Raw genomic sequence first — 14,444 nt, 5'->3', positions numbered from 1 at the left:
CTGCAATATTAACACTTAAGCTGTATTACTAAGATTCCAGGGTATGTATTAATGTAGCTGCTAGAATATTAACCTAAGTGGTTGAGACACATATTAAAAAAAAGCACATGCACATGAAACTGGAGGCTGCTGGAAAGTGCACATTTAGCCTTATGTACTCAATATTGTATGACTGAGATTTTGTAGCTTTCTCCACCAGATGAGAAAAGAACAGAACTTCAGATGTTCAGCTGTGTCTTCAGATGTATTTTTGTCCGTTGTATTAGCAGTTTTAAATGGTATTGGCATTAGAATTCCATTCAAATTCAGATTCCCATGCACATCTCAAAAGAAAAAAGCCCACAAAACTATTACATGCACAAGAAGTGGCAACACTGACTAACTTGATTACCTGGTTTGTTGTGTATTTAGCTTAAATTTGAATTGGATTTTTTGGATGGATAAACAAGTTAATAATTGATTGTGTTAGTCAAATGTGCTATTCACAGTAATAATCTTGATCGTACAAAACTTCTAAAGCCATAGCCACAGTAATAAAAGCATGTGTCCGGCAGAGTATATCCAGATTGCCCCTATAAGAAATTGTTGTCCTTGGACATCTTACTTTTCTATTATTCTTGTCAAAAGATTACTTGCCTGATGTACTCTGTTTTCTTTGTTTTCACAGATATGCTCTTTCTTCAAGGATCAGAGGCTATATTTAAAGTGGCTTTAAGCCTTTTGGGGAGCCACAAGCCCTTGATTCTGCAGCATGAGAACCTAGAAACGATTGTTGATTTTATTAAAAGTACTCTCCCTAACTTGGGGTTGGTACAGATGGAAAAGACCATTAGTCAGGTATGGAATAATCTGAACATAGGAGTAGTATTTAAAGAAATGCTTTTTTTAACAAGTTCTTGACAGAAAAACCACAATAGTGAATCGTGTTACCTCAAGCTGAGAATTCTGTTATTGTAGTTCTGAAGGTGTTGAAAATTTTTTGAAGTAGACCTTAATTTTTGGAAGTATATGATTTAATATAGTACCTCTGTATTCATACATCTACATGTTGGTTATGGTCACTTTATGAAGCCTTTAATGAAATGGAGCTCACTTTTTTTTTTCCCCAAATGTGCATAATGGCTGTTACTGGGAGCAATATTATAGCCCATATGCAGTGCATTCCACAAAAAAAGCAGCAAGGGTGGCTAGAAGCCTTCTGAGTTTTCCTGTCTCCAGAGAATCCTGCTCTCCAAGTCTCGTTTCAGAAACAGTTGACCTTACTGAAATCAGAAGCCTCCCTACGTTGACTTTGACTGTACTGGCTTTTGTGGTGCTGGTTCAGTGTGTTACAACAGTGCCTTTGTATTTCTGCTGGGAGTACACGGGGCGGTGCAGTCTCTTGCAGTGAGCAGTGACTCTAGACAGCAAAAACGGGGAATCCTTGATATATCCTTCTTAAAATGGCAGACAAGGAAAATGATGCCATATTGTTAAGCTAGCAGAAGGCTCCAGATGATAACTATAGCATTTGAAAAAATCACAAATTATTGAAGTTAAGGCTTGCCTGTTTAGAAACCCTACCTGTTACACTTGACATCTAATTTGCAGCAGGCAAGCAGAAGATGGCTTTTAGTCTCTTTTTCTGAAGGCCTTTTGTGGTCCAGAACATGGAGGGGGTACTGCACAGAACTGCCAATGCCTGCCACTCACCCAGGGCTGAAGGAGCTCTGCCAAGCCCGTGGCTTGACAAAGAAAGCAAACGGCAGCACGGTACCTCGCAGAATGCTGCGAGGGGCTCCCTTCTCCTCCCTGGCAGCAGAGCTTCCTGGGGACATGCGCTCAAGTTAGGATCAGAAAAATTGCTTCTAGTGCTTACTGTCGAAGGAGGGGAGAGCTAGAAAGCCTGTGCGAGGGGGAGGAGAGCAAGCGATTTATAGGGGCAAAGGGGATCGTATGTTACCTGCCAGGCTGAAGTGCACAGCGCTGCAGAGACTTGCAGTGCTTAGGCGACCTGTGGAAAGCCATTGGCTTTGAGCAGAAGGAGGGAGAGATGCTCTCTTTAGGCAGCTCTGACTGCTCTAAATTTCAAGGGGGCAGGTAGAAGTGAGTTGAAGGGAGAGCAGTTCACCTTGCTTTGATCTTTGAAGAGAGCGGCTGTTTGACCAGCCCTGCAGTCCATACACGTTACACATTAGCCCATCCTGGGCTAATCCCCATCCTCCTCACACCTTCTGCAGCGTGGCCGTTGGCTTACATGCCCTAACGTGCCTTCACTTAGCTAGGTTTCAAGGCAAGCTTTTGATTTGCCTCATGTTTCCCCCCTTTCAGATTTGATACTCTGGGTATGAGAACGGGAATTTCCCTCCCTTTTCAAGAGCTCAAAGGCTAGAAGTGGCGGAGGTCATGAGAGGAACTAGTGTTCTGCCCTGCTGAATTGCACCATTTGTTTTACTGAAATTTCAACAGCGTGTGTTCTCCAGAGATGCACAGATCTACAAAAAATGAAAGTTCCATATGTGTAACCAAACTCAAAGTAAAATTGTATTTTAGCCTTCTGTACTTAGATGCTCGGTATGTGTGTTTCTGCTGCTATACAACTACTTGAGAGAATTTTTTTAAAGCTTATGTAACAGGTGTCAGAAACATTTCATAAACTGATGTTTTCTTTAACTATATCCATCAGTTAAAGTTTTGTAGACAAAGCAGATAAAATAGGAAATAATTCTTGTCATTTCAACAGGCATTTAAGATAGGATTTGCTATTTGCTATTCATTTCCAAAAGGAATAAAGTACAAGATGTTTAAAAATTAAGAATAGCCCTTGAACTTGTATTCTCGGACTATTTTCCAGGTGCATTTTTAAATCCACTTTTGTTTCTACTATGTTCTGTGATTGGCACACTTGTTCTTTTGATTTACCACCTCTTCACTGCTTTCAGAGGAGATAACTAGCTCAGGGACATTTAGAGTCATATTTCCTGAATAATTTGAAGGCAGATGTTTGCCAAAACCTAGAAAAAGGAACATACAATAGCATTTTTTTCCTTTGGGTCTGTGCAGCTCAATTTATTTACACTCTGTGCAACTCAATTTATTTATCCGCTTTTAAAATAAAAGGTTTTCTTAATATTCATGTATAAAACTGAGCACTCATTTTTGTGATTCATAGTTAACAATAATAGAAATCTACTTTGACATTACGTAATGTTTAAGTGCATTGGTGTAAGGATAGATTATTTAATTTTCTTTCAGTCTCTAGGAGTACCATAGAATCATGAACAAACCTAGCGATGTTTACTGTTTTTCATATAAAGCTTTCATTCTACTTAGCCTTACACTTGTACCTGTGGCACATGGGCTTGGACCACACTTCTCTAAAGTGATATCTAATTCTGAGTATGTCTAGGAGGGTTTATGCCAAACTGAGATGCGTTAAATTTGAAATCTAAAAAGGGGAATACCCTACAAAGTCTACACTTCTTGAAAACTTCAGTGTGACTTTGCTGAAGTCAGGCAGCAAATCAGTCTCAAAGTGTTTTAAGTGGATCTGATGCCAGTATATTGCACTCTACTGCCTCAATCTTTCCATTTCTAGAGTAGAAAATGTGAATGACAAAAATTAAGTCCTTTTTTTAATGCAGTGATTAGATATCTGAGTCTAGACCCATAGATTTTTAAAGCATTGAATGAGCTATGTCTGTGATCCGCACAGCACCTAATAATATTTTTATATACAACAGGTGTTTGAAATGGATATTGCCAAGCAGTTGCAAGCTTATGAAGTTGAATACCATGTGCTGCAGGATGAGCTTATAGATTCATCTTTAAATGACAATCAGAGACTGGATAAATTAGAAAAGGCAAACAGTAGCTTGCGCAAACAGAACTTTGATCTGCTGGAAGAACTGCAGGTACAATTTATATTTCATATTTAATTAACATTGTAATTTATCGACCTTTTCAGAAGAGACCATCCAACACTAAGGCACAGGAGAAATTGGTGTTTAATGCAGTGACTTTAAAGCATAGCCACTTGCAATTTTATTTAATTTAGCCTTTAAATTTTAAATGCAGAAGAAATTCTGAGAGGGTGGTGTATAGAGCATATGCTTACAATTAGTGGAAAGTTGATTCATCACACCATCTCTTCTCTTGTAATTAAAATCATAGCTGTAGAAGATGACTAAAAATGCACAAAGTGCTTTCTCAGCTTCATTTTTGCATTTTCAGTCACTGCTTTATTACAGCGGAGATACTAGTCTATCACAAATGGGAAAGCTAATGCCAGTGTCACAATTTAGAGAGATATCAGATATAGGATACGTTGTCTATAAAGACATACTCTTTCTTAGAATTTTTTTTAACTATTATCCAAATTGCTTACAGAATATGTGAAATAATAATTTCTAGTATATGCTTGGTGCCTGTTCAGTCTGCAGCTTTTTCAGAGGCAGTACACCTGGCAGTACATCTCTGTAGGGGTTATTCTTTGCTTAACTGTTCAAGAAGACAGCTTTCTGTCTGCTTTGTAAGAGGACATTTGTTATAAAACTTTTGACCATACATTTAGTTTGATGGAGAAGGGGACTTCAAGAGTAAGAAGCAGACATTTCAAACCTCTTGATTATTGTCAAAGACATGAACTTTGTAAGATAATCGGTGAGGGAAGGAGTTCAGGCTTTGCCACCATTGGTCCTGTATCATGACCAAAGCTATGTGACTGTGCAGACTTAAATTGCCTCTCTTAACAAAAATGTGCTTAATCTGTAAATTGTGATCCTGTGAGATCTGAACACATTTCAGGTTCTAAGATGAGCTTTAGACAAGTCAGAAGAAGAGATACTTCTCTGCAAGATATTTTCAGAAAGCTTCAGGCACATGGGCAAGGCAATAGTCGAATGTTGCATGGGGGAGAGGGATTTCCAGGATGCGATTCAAGATGTAATTTGCTATAGATACCTGCATCAAGGGATCTTCCACCCCCTCTTGCCCCTAAAGACTTTGCAGCCCTAAGCAGTTTTTTACAAAGCTGTTCTCTACCTGAGTGCTGGCAACATCATAGTGGGGAGCTTAGTTGTCTGTAGTGTTGGAGCAATCCCTTTGTCTTGGAGGTGGGCCTCGTTAGTCTTCATTTCCTATGGTGAATGGTGACCCATTGCTGATGGGAGAAAAATGCATGACCAAACAATGTGGGTCATGGTTTGTCAATATTTTGCCCCCAAAGGCTAACCTTTTATACCCCCAGAATAACATGAAGGGTAGTGAGCTCATCAGAAAGGCAAATACTTCCCTGAAAGCCCAGACCATCCAGCGCTGTTGTCTCTGATGTTATCGAGTGCTGAAACACATCTCTGCTTTTGTCAGAGTACCTCAGCTGCAGATCTCACATGATGAGGTTGAATGTTCTAATGCTGGTTTGCCATGAAATAGAATGCCCATCCATGCAGCCTTTTGAAGGAGAATTTTTGGAATTTTTCAAGATGTGTTGTCTCTTCGCATATTGCACTAAATCCCCTTTTCTGCCTTTGCCTCCAAATCTTGCATTTGTTGGACCTAATGCCGAGGTGAAATGAGGATCCAGCAAACAGGCTGGGTTGTCTTTGCTTTGCAGAGGATGTGGAATTCAACAAATAATGGCTGGCCAAAAATGTCTCCCAATTGACCCATACAGAGGCATATCTTAACCTGTAGTTCTTTGGTATATAATTTGCAAACTTAGTAACTTTCTAATTTCATTACTTTGCATTATATTTTGAGTTTAATTGTGAACTAACTAAAGCAATGAAATTGAAAGAGGGAAGTTTCTTGTTATAGACGACACCATAGTTGTAGTCTAAAGTACACAGATCTAATAACATTTATACTTGCCTTTTACGTTTGCAATTTTTCATCATTTGGAAAGTATTTTATATGTATTAACTTATCTCAAAAATAGTTTAAAGTTGGCTTCAGTTATTAATAATTTTTTTTTCTTTCCCCTTCTTCCTTCCCCTCCTCCTTTCTTCTTACTTTGAAAGGTGGCTAATGGAAAGATCCAAAACCTTGAAGCCACAGTAGAGCTTTTATTGACCAATGAAGTCAAATTGAAGCAGTCCATTCTCACTCTTGAGCAGGAGCGAGCAGCTTTGCTGAAAGCAGTGGAAAAGATGCAGAAAAAGATTGGTGATACAGATGGGAAGCCTCTGCTTACTAGACAAGAACACATGGATGCTGACTGACATGCACAAGTGTAATGGAGCAGAGAAGCTGAGCAAGAAACAAAGGGAAGAATTGGGTCTTTTTGTCATGATCCATGGGGATTTGACATCGTCACCTTCATTGTACATGCCTTACTGTAGCAAAGCAAGATATGGGCATGGTGGCTTCCCATATCAGAGAAGCTGGTTTCTCGGGGAGAAGGCTCTTTTTTCTTAGTATGTAGAAATACTATGAACAGTAAGAAGCCACATAATAATAAGCAGGAGAAACTTAATAGGGCATGCAGTCATACACAATATACTGTAAGGATGTCATGGATTCTTGCATAAGTGCTTCTAAACCTAAGTGCTTTGTGTTTGTTACAGATTTTGTTTGTGTGTAGATCAGCACCATGTTAAATAGCACATCCTTTAGAAGGTCCTTTGAAGACATATGGCAATGTAAAACCTTTGAATGGATGACTGCCCCATTGCAGCTATGCAGTGGTGACATTTACAGAGAGTTTTGTGATTGGAATTGAGATATTTTTGACAGTGTAAGTCTCCTACAGCTTGACTGGGATCTGTTAATTATGTTGTTTACGCTTCAGAAAACTGCTTCCTGATGCTTGAAGGTGTCAATCTGTTGGACTCCAGAGAGCTGGACTTCATCATATGTAACTATACATAATTGGGGGTTGCCATCTGTTTTTATAAGTACATTGTTTTAATACATTTTTTGTTTAACAAATGTTAATTTTGTGTATTGTTAGTTGGCATTATCTGATAAACATACTGTATATAGTAACGGCATTACGCTTAACAAAGTACACTGACATTGGTTTGGTGAAGCCTATGACTCTTGCAACATCATCCAAGAATGAATCTTCAAGTTTTACCTTATTTATTTCTGATCTGCTGTGTGATGTAAGACATCACAGTAATGCCCACTGTCATTTTTTCCCCTTTATTTGGTACTCTCTGCCTGCCCACCCACCCATCCTCTAGGAAATGTTATTCTTTAAGACTTTTTCTGAAGTAGTGGAAGCACTTCAAGAGCTTCATGTTGTGCTAGATACGCTTGAACTGTTTTATAAAGGGTATGGCAGTTTGAATTAGGACACAATTCTTTTTACATCTTTCAAGTAAGATTACACATGTAAAAAAAAAAAAATTCTTGCTTTCCTTATATACAATGAAAGTAGTTTTTCAGGCCAGTTAAAGCACCACTGCTACAAGTGCAATAATATCCATGGATACCCAGTTGTTTGGGTTTGCTTCAGAACTAGGAATAGTGCCATAGTTTTCTTCAGACCCCAAGCCCGGAGTTAATAGGCATCAGTGCTTTGTTATGGTAGAGATTCACCCAGGAGATGCGATTTTTTTTTTTTTCCCCCTTAATTTGATGTTTTTATTTTTAAAATTTCAAAGCACACAGTTTTTTCTCTGACTGGCAATGTAGAAAAGGTTTTGTTTTGCTTCTTCCTTTTCTCGTGCAATTCCCCCCAGCACATTGTGGTTTTAGTTTAATAGGAGAGCTGTAACATTCATCTACTGTGCAAAACAAATACCTCTGTGTAGGTCAAAAAAAAAAAAAAGAGAATTTACTCTTCAATTTCTAGAAGCATTGTTTGACTCTGTAGTGTCTTAAATATGTCTGGTTCTTGCAAATCCACTCTGTATTCACTTAGCATTGAAAATCCAGATAAATCAATTATTAATCAATTTACCTCTTAGTCTTGTTTTTTTATTTGGAAATCCATATTGAAGCTCATGCTTCATGTTTAAAATCTTGTCATAATGGACCTCATAGTGTTAGAGCACTCAGTAATCTTGCATTTTTACAGCACAGTGCCATAATTTATACACTGACTTTTTAGCAAGAGCAATAAAAGAAAAATTAATAATCTATGCCTACCTCTATGTTTGTACATTTTTTGACATTTAAAAACAAAAACGTAGTTGGTGGGGTGACAGTTCAGAACCATGTAAGATGAGACTTTCCTGGAAGTACAGTACCATCTACTGTGTTTATTAAGGGAAACTTCTTAGTCCTCAGACTCTTCTAAATATGCTAAGGATCCAGATGTGATCTTGGGACCTGCATCTCCACACGTTGGCTAAGGTGAAATACTTTTATATATGTTTCCGGAGATTATTACTTAATATAATCTGAGAATGATGATACAGTGCCTGATGTGTGGGAAGGTCAAAGCACTTTCGTAAAGGCACACATTACAGGTCTTCCTGTGTTTAGAGTGAGAATTGAGTCACAAAGAATCTCAGTGACTTGCACCAAATATTTTAGTTTCTCATTGATTGCTGGCACTGAAATCCAGGTCTTTTAAGTTGTGGTCAAGCTGTCTTGCTGGTTGTCTGCAAGATTGTTCCGGAAGGTCTGTAACATGTACTCTGTAGCCAGGTGGTGCTCTGCCAAAACAATTGGGAAGTGCAGTTGCTGGAAGCTTGTCCTTTCCTGGCAGCTATACTTCCCTCCCAATAACCCTCTTAGTCCTTCTGAAACACATTGTTTCCTCAGCAGGTACCTTCTCTGCAGGTATCCACCGCTCTCCAGCTCTTGCTTGAGACACTGGAGTAGGGGCACTGCCAGCAGTCCTGAGTAGGATTGTAGTATAGCATCACCAATCAACCAATATTCTTGGGATTGTTTTCGAACACAGTAGTAATCTTTGCAAAAAGCTGCCATTACTTAGGACAAAGTCAGGAAACTGCAGCTAGTAGGACTCTGAATGAAGGACAGTAATCTACGTAGAGCACAGAGAACAACGCTTTTTCTCCTTTGAGATCTTCTTTCACCTTACAGTGGAGCAAGGAGCTGAATCAAGTGTTTTTGACTTCAAGTCCACCACAATAGCTGCTGCAATTCCACCATAATGAAACAGCCTGCTATGCCAATATGGCAGAACAGACCACCACCTCTTTCTTAGCCAAGTCAGCTGGGACAGTGTCAGTGCCCTTAGTGCATTCCCCTCTCTCCTGGGAGGTTGGCTGCTTAATTAGATACTGCACCTTAGATAATGCAGACATCTAGCTCTGAGGCACTTCTGGCCTCCAGCAGCTTCTGGCTTCAGTGCCTGCTGGCCTTGCAGCGATTCAACGAAAAGCTGGAAGAAGCCAGGTGCTTCCCGCCCCCCGCCACCATCTCTTGGGGGCTGCATTGAAGCTGAGGCTCTTGTGCTTGGTCCCTGCCTGAGCTATGTTGCAGCCACACTTGCATCGAGCCACCTACTCTTGTTGATCCTGACCTACAGACTTGGCTTCCTGGCTTGACCCCAGACCTGCCGCACCACCATGGTCTTTTCTGGTGACCTGGACTGTTGACCTCCCTTGCTTGTCCTTTTTGGGTATTGTGGGACTGCCCCCTTGTCAGTAGGTTTCTCCCCTTGCCTGCCTGCCTGTCACCCTCAGCTCCCGGCTCCCTTTCCCCCTCAGGGCAAAGCCTGCCCTTGCTGCTCCCCAGCACAGAGCCCCATTGTGCAGCTCAAGTTACTCATGTGCATCGCTTCTGATTCCAGTGCTGGGCTGGTCAGAGCTTGCTCAGGTGCCTCGGCATGCCACTGCTCTTCACTGAGCAAGCAAGCCAGTTCTCTTAGCGCTTGCTTAAGGGACCTCCAACACAATGGTCACACTGTGTAAAAGGGCTTTTACTAGACTTCCATCTATTTCAAAATACTGTGATCACATTCTTTTCCACTTCAAACAGTGCACCGTATTTGCATGCTATGTTTATGACAGCAAAAAAGCGCCTAAAATGAAAAGGATAAATTTTGACTACAGCTGGATGAATGCCATGATCACTGGAGGCATCTTAGATCATTGCGCAGTATTTATACTGTGTCACGCCCTGTGATGTGAAATAATTTTTCTTTAACAGAGCTTTACTAGAACAGGTACGTGGGAGGGAGAAAAACGCTGGCAGCCAAGCTAACCGTCGGGAATGTAATCCAGGCATTGCCTTCGGAAGGCACATGTGTGGCTTCCACCCACTAAGTTTTACATAACCTAAATTAGGGTGGATCACTGGGTGCTCATTTGCTCATGCAGCTGCCAGAAAGTGTTCCTTTCATCTAAACAAACCTGAGGCTGCAAGAATTCAGTGCCCCAAAGTAGGCCTTTTCAGCATAACCCAGAGCAAATAAGTAAGTATTTCATTATGTGGAAAACTCTACTTAGTCCTTTGTAAAAATTGAGTTTTTCTTCTGTCTAATTGTATCATGTATTTCCATGGTGTTAGAAAAGCTTTGGGGTTATAGATGCTAAAAGATGATGAAACTCCTTTTACAGAGAGAATGGAGATGATTAAAACGGGGCTTCTGGAGAAGCTTGTACTAGCTCCCTGTCCCTTGCTTTCCCCATGGAACATTTCAGAACCCCAAAGAGATTGTATGAAATTTTCCTGACATTTCTAAAGTGTTAGATTTCACAAGTAGAGATTGCTGCTACAGAAAGAGATGGAAGGAGGATTCTGCTTTTGATTAGGAGTAAAATGATAAACAAAAATGTTGTGACAACAGTCATATTGGTCCTAGGCGCAACTGGATGCCTACTTCTTGCTGTCACTGTCTAGCACTTCTGTAACACCTTTCATTTTGTTAATATGTTATGCTAGACTACTTGTCTACAAAGGAGATGATAGATTAAAATATGTTTTTCATTTTCCAGCTAAAAGCGGAATATGCTGACTACCTTTTATATCTGTCTGTTCTTTTGTTACTAATGAGACAGCAAATTTCCATTTCTGACTGGTTATTTGCAATTCAATCTAATCAAGTTGGTCCTCAAGAAAAAAAGTCTTCTTGCTACAACTTGATTTGCCCTAATTCTCTTGAAAGTGGGTTTTTTTTGACTGTTTAACTAGCATTTAAGAAGTTTCCAAGTTCTGTTTTCTGAGATTTTTTTTTCATAAACTGTTATAGGATGAACAAACACTCCTACATGGAGTCTTCTTCCAGGTTTCCAACACCTGATGCTTAGGATGTTGTTGTCTCTGCAGATAGTGAAATGTCTTGCAACATCAAAGATCTGGAATTGCCAAGGTAACAGTTGACTCAAAGAGCATGTTTCTTCCACATATTAGTCAAGATGAACTGAGTAGCTGGAAGAGTTGGCCACTGATTGGGACTTTGAGCTCATGAAGCCATAGATTCTTGATGGGATTAGTGGTACATGTATGTCTTCCCAGCTCATTATTTGCAGTTTTCTCTTAGGGCATATCAAAAAAAATCTGATCCCAAAACAAAGTATACAAAACCTGAAATGCGGTTGCTGTTTAGTATTTAATGGCCTGCTACACCAATTGTGTCTAGTATTTTTTGGTAAGGAATCTCAAATGGTGGTTTCAGTGGTTAGAGACTGAGGTAACAGGCAGATACAGAGGAGCAGTGAACTGTGCAATTGGCAAAGTCGTAACATAATTAACAGTAAGTATGTAAGTAAGGAATAATTATAAAGCATTTGGAGTGCATTCTATACAGTAAACTTACCAAGAAGGTTGTTAAATAAATATTATGCTCATTTTGAGAGAGGGAAATACTAAGATGCTTATTAAAAATTGAGAGAGTTAGACTGTCAAGCAGAGAGTATGTAGGACCAGCCATGATAATGTCCTAATGTTTTCAAGACCTGCAGTAGGATGTCTAACATACCGTAAAGAGTTATGAGTGCAAATACCATTGAACTGGGAGGCAATACAAATCCGAGCATAGTGAAATAATCTGGATAAGCGTCAGAAAACCTTCAGGGTTTTTTGGAGTTCCTGATGGAGTTCACAGAGGCAGGCCTCAGTGCAGGCAAGGTTTCTCAGATGAAGAAGATATGCTGTTCTTCTCAAACAGTGGATAAAGTCAACTAAGACTTGACCACATAACCTAGTCATCGGGTCAGGAAAGGTTGCTTCTTGCTGGAATGTAAAAATAAAGGAAGACTTTTTAATATGAAAATGTCCTCCAACAGACTCTGGCATATCTCTGGGGTACACTGAAGTCTTCATGGTGCTGAGAACAAGGTTCAGTTTCAATAGTACATAGAAACAAAAATTAAATAACAAGTAGCAACTTCCAGTTATGGACACTTTTGCAACATGAAACCTTACTGGGGCTGAAATGAAGACAGTCCATGATGCTGGTCTATTATCATAAGGTCCCTGCTTGAAGCTTCTCTTCTTGATACCTGCAGCCTACCTTACCTTTAACAACAAGAAAAAGGTATTTATTCACAAAATCTGTATTTTACTGTTTGTCAAATCTGTAACCTTAGCTTTATTGTTTGATGTTAAGCTGCTAAACTCCATCAACAGGCTAGAAAGATTGCTTTAATGCACTGACTTTGCAGGAAGACAATAAAAAGGATGGTGAGACAGAACATAAGTAGATGTTTTATCCTACCTGTACAGAAATTGTGTCTGCAGAAACTGCAGGTGGCTCACGCTGCTCCTGCAGGATTTAATGTGATTGTGTGATGGGGTCATATATAACTACTGACTTTAATATTATTGTATGCTAGTTTAGATGTTCTGACTAGCATGAAAGGTGCCTTACCAAGCCATTATCCTTACTCTGGTAGCTGCCAAGCTCTGTATTGTGTAGCAAAATAAGTCTATACTGGCATAAATTAAGCACACATAAACAGCATGTTCTATCCTCAGAACATTTTCAGGCATCCAAAATTATTGGCATTTATCTTTAAAAAAAAAAAAAAAAAGGGCAACATTTCAGATTCTCTCATAATTTGTTCCAAGCATCCCAGTTCCAGAAAGGAGTACTATTTTAACTGGGGCAGATTTTTACAAGACAGGTTCAGATTAAGGCAACAATTGCTTAAAATCGTGGACAAATTAAGGAATATATATTTGGATATATATATATTTGGATATTTGAGTGGATCTGCGCTAATTATTTTCTGCTGAGTGTGTGTCCCAAGTGCAGTAAATTCTTGTTTCCCCTTTTTTAAAGTTTCATGCCTCAACAAAGGATAAAAACTTCCATTGTCAGCTTTTGCTTAAAAAAGAAGTAGGAGGTTCTATGATTAAAGGAACATAAGTGTATGTAAGAGAAGGAGGAAATGAAAGTTTGAGAAGCAAAGAGCTGACAGCAGGGATTTACCCAACCCCTTTGTACGACCTCCAGAGAGAACCCGTCTCACTGCTGTGGCCTACAAATTTCAGGACTTTTTAGTCACTGCAGTGTGATCTCAGAGGAAAGGTTATAATATACTTCCCCTTGAAAGCCCCTTCTGTATTCCCCTCCCACCAGCTATTCTGTCTTGCAACCTAAAGATGGGACATGCATGTAACACAGACCGAAGGCAAAACATCTGCAAGCTTTGTTGTCTGTCAAATTAACCAATATGTCATGATGAGCCAACCAGTCAAGAGGAAAAATACCAGTGGGGACTAAGGTACTCACTTCAGCTTGTGGGGTCCGCAAGAGTCACCTGCCCTGTACTGACTCCAATCCTCTGCATTTTGGTGAAGTGTATCTTCTGGAAAACCGTCAGCATATGATCCAGCAGGCATCAAGAGATGATGACTCTTCCACTTTCCATGACAGTTTGATCTAGGAGAGAAGGTCAAACAAGAATGAAATGCTGAAAATTATAAACAGGCATCTTTTTTTTCATCAGGCAGATCAACCATTGGAATAACAAGTTCTTAAAAGATTTTATGTTTCCTCCCCTATTGCCTTCATTACCAAGTATTGCTCGGCAGTTGTTGGCACTGTCGGCCCTCTCACCTGTACTGAGGAAACCAAGGGTGTGGGCAGTCTGAACGCTTTTACGCATGCCAGGATCTTGCTTTTTCAGTCGGCGACTGAAGGATGTAGGCTAGACCACACCCCATTCCTGATGCATGGTTTCAAATCTAGTTCCTCCCTTCAGTTGTTGAGGCTACTTTCTTGAGTACTGTCCACACTTCTCTGGAGGTACATTGAAAAAAAGCTGTCTGTGATCTGAGATATACTGAACCTACCAAATGGGGTAGTTCATTTCACCTAGAACCCATACCTTACTGCTCTGCTTCCTCGCCAAGTTTATTAGTTTGGGCTCAGTGCGGTCCTGATGGCAGATACGTGATTCCCAGTTCGGAGTTTGTGCCCAGCAAGCTTGGAGTACAGAAGGAGCTCACTCATGTCAGCCTACACCATTCCATGGAGACATATCTTGAGTGTTACAAGGTCAACTTCAAGGCTTCCTCTTCACTAAGGTACAATGACTATGCAAGAACTGTGAAGCATTTTTCCAGCTCTTGACCATTTATGTCGTGGGCTT

At 39.9% G+C, this 14,444-nt stretch overlaps 1 protein-coding gene across 3 annotated transcripts in view; it reads left to right on the top strand.

Annotated features, from left to right (window-relative positions):
- The window catches only part of TBC1D1 (TBC1 domain family member 1), a gene marked incomplete at both ends in the record, with an annotated part of 104,949 nt that extends 98,749 nt beyond the window's left edge, over positions 1-6,200 (top strand). For all 3 annotated transcript variants that reach the window (XM_081999583.1, XM_081999582.1, XM_081999581.1), the window contains 3 exons: positions 668-837; positions 3,723-3,893; positions 6,000-6,200. In XM_081999583.1, coding sequence (XP_081855709.1) covers positions 668-837; positions 3,723-3,893; positions 6,000-6,200 — 542 coding nt within the window. The remainder of the gene's footprint in view (positions 1-667; positions 838-3,722; positions 3,894-5,999) is intronic.
- Positions 6,201-14,444: the final 8,244 nt, after the last annotated feature.

The sequence above is a fragment of the Phaethon aethereus genome (assembly GCF_964289735.1).
Source record: "Phaethon aethereus genome assembly, chromosome: 4".
Classification (NCBI taxonomy): Eukaryota; Metazoa; Chordata; class Aves; order Phaethontiformes; family Phaethontidae; genus Phaethon; species Phaethon aethereus.
This window is presented reverse-complemented; position numbering and strand designations above follow the sequence as displayed.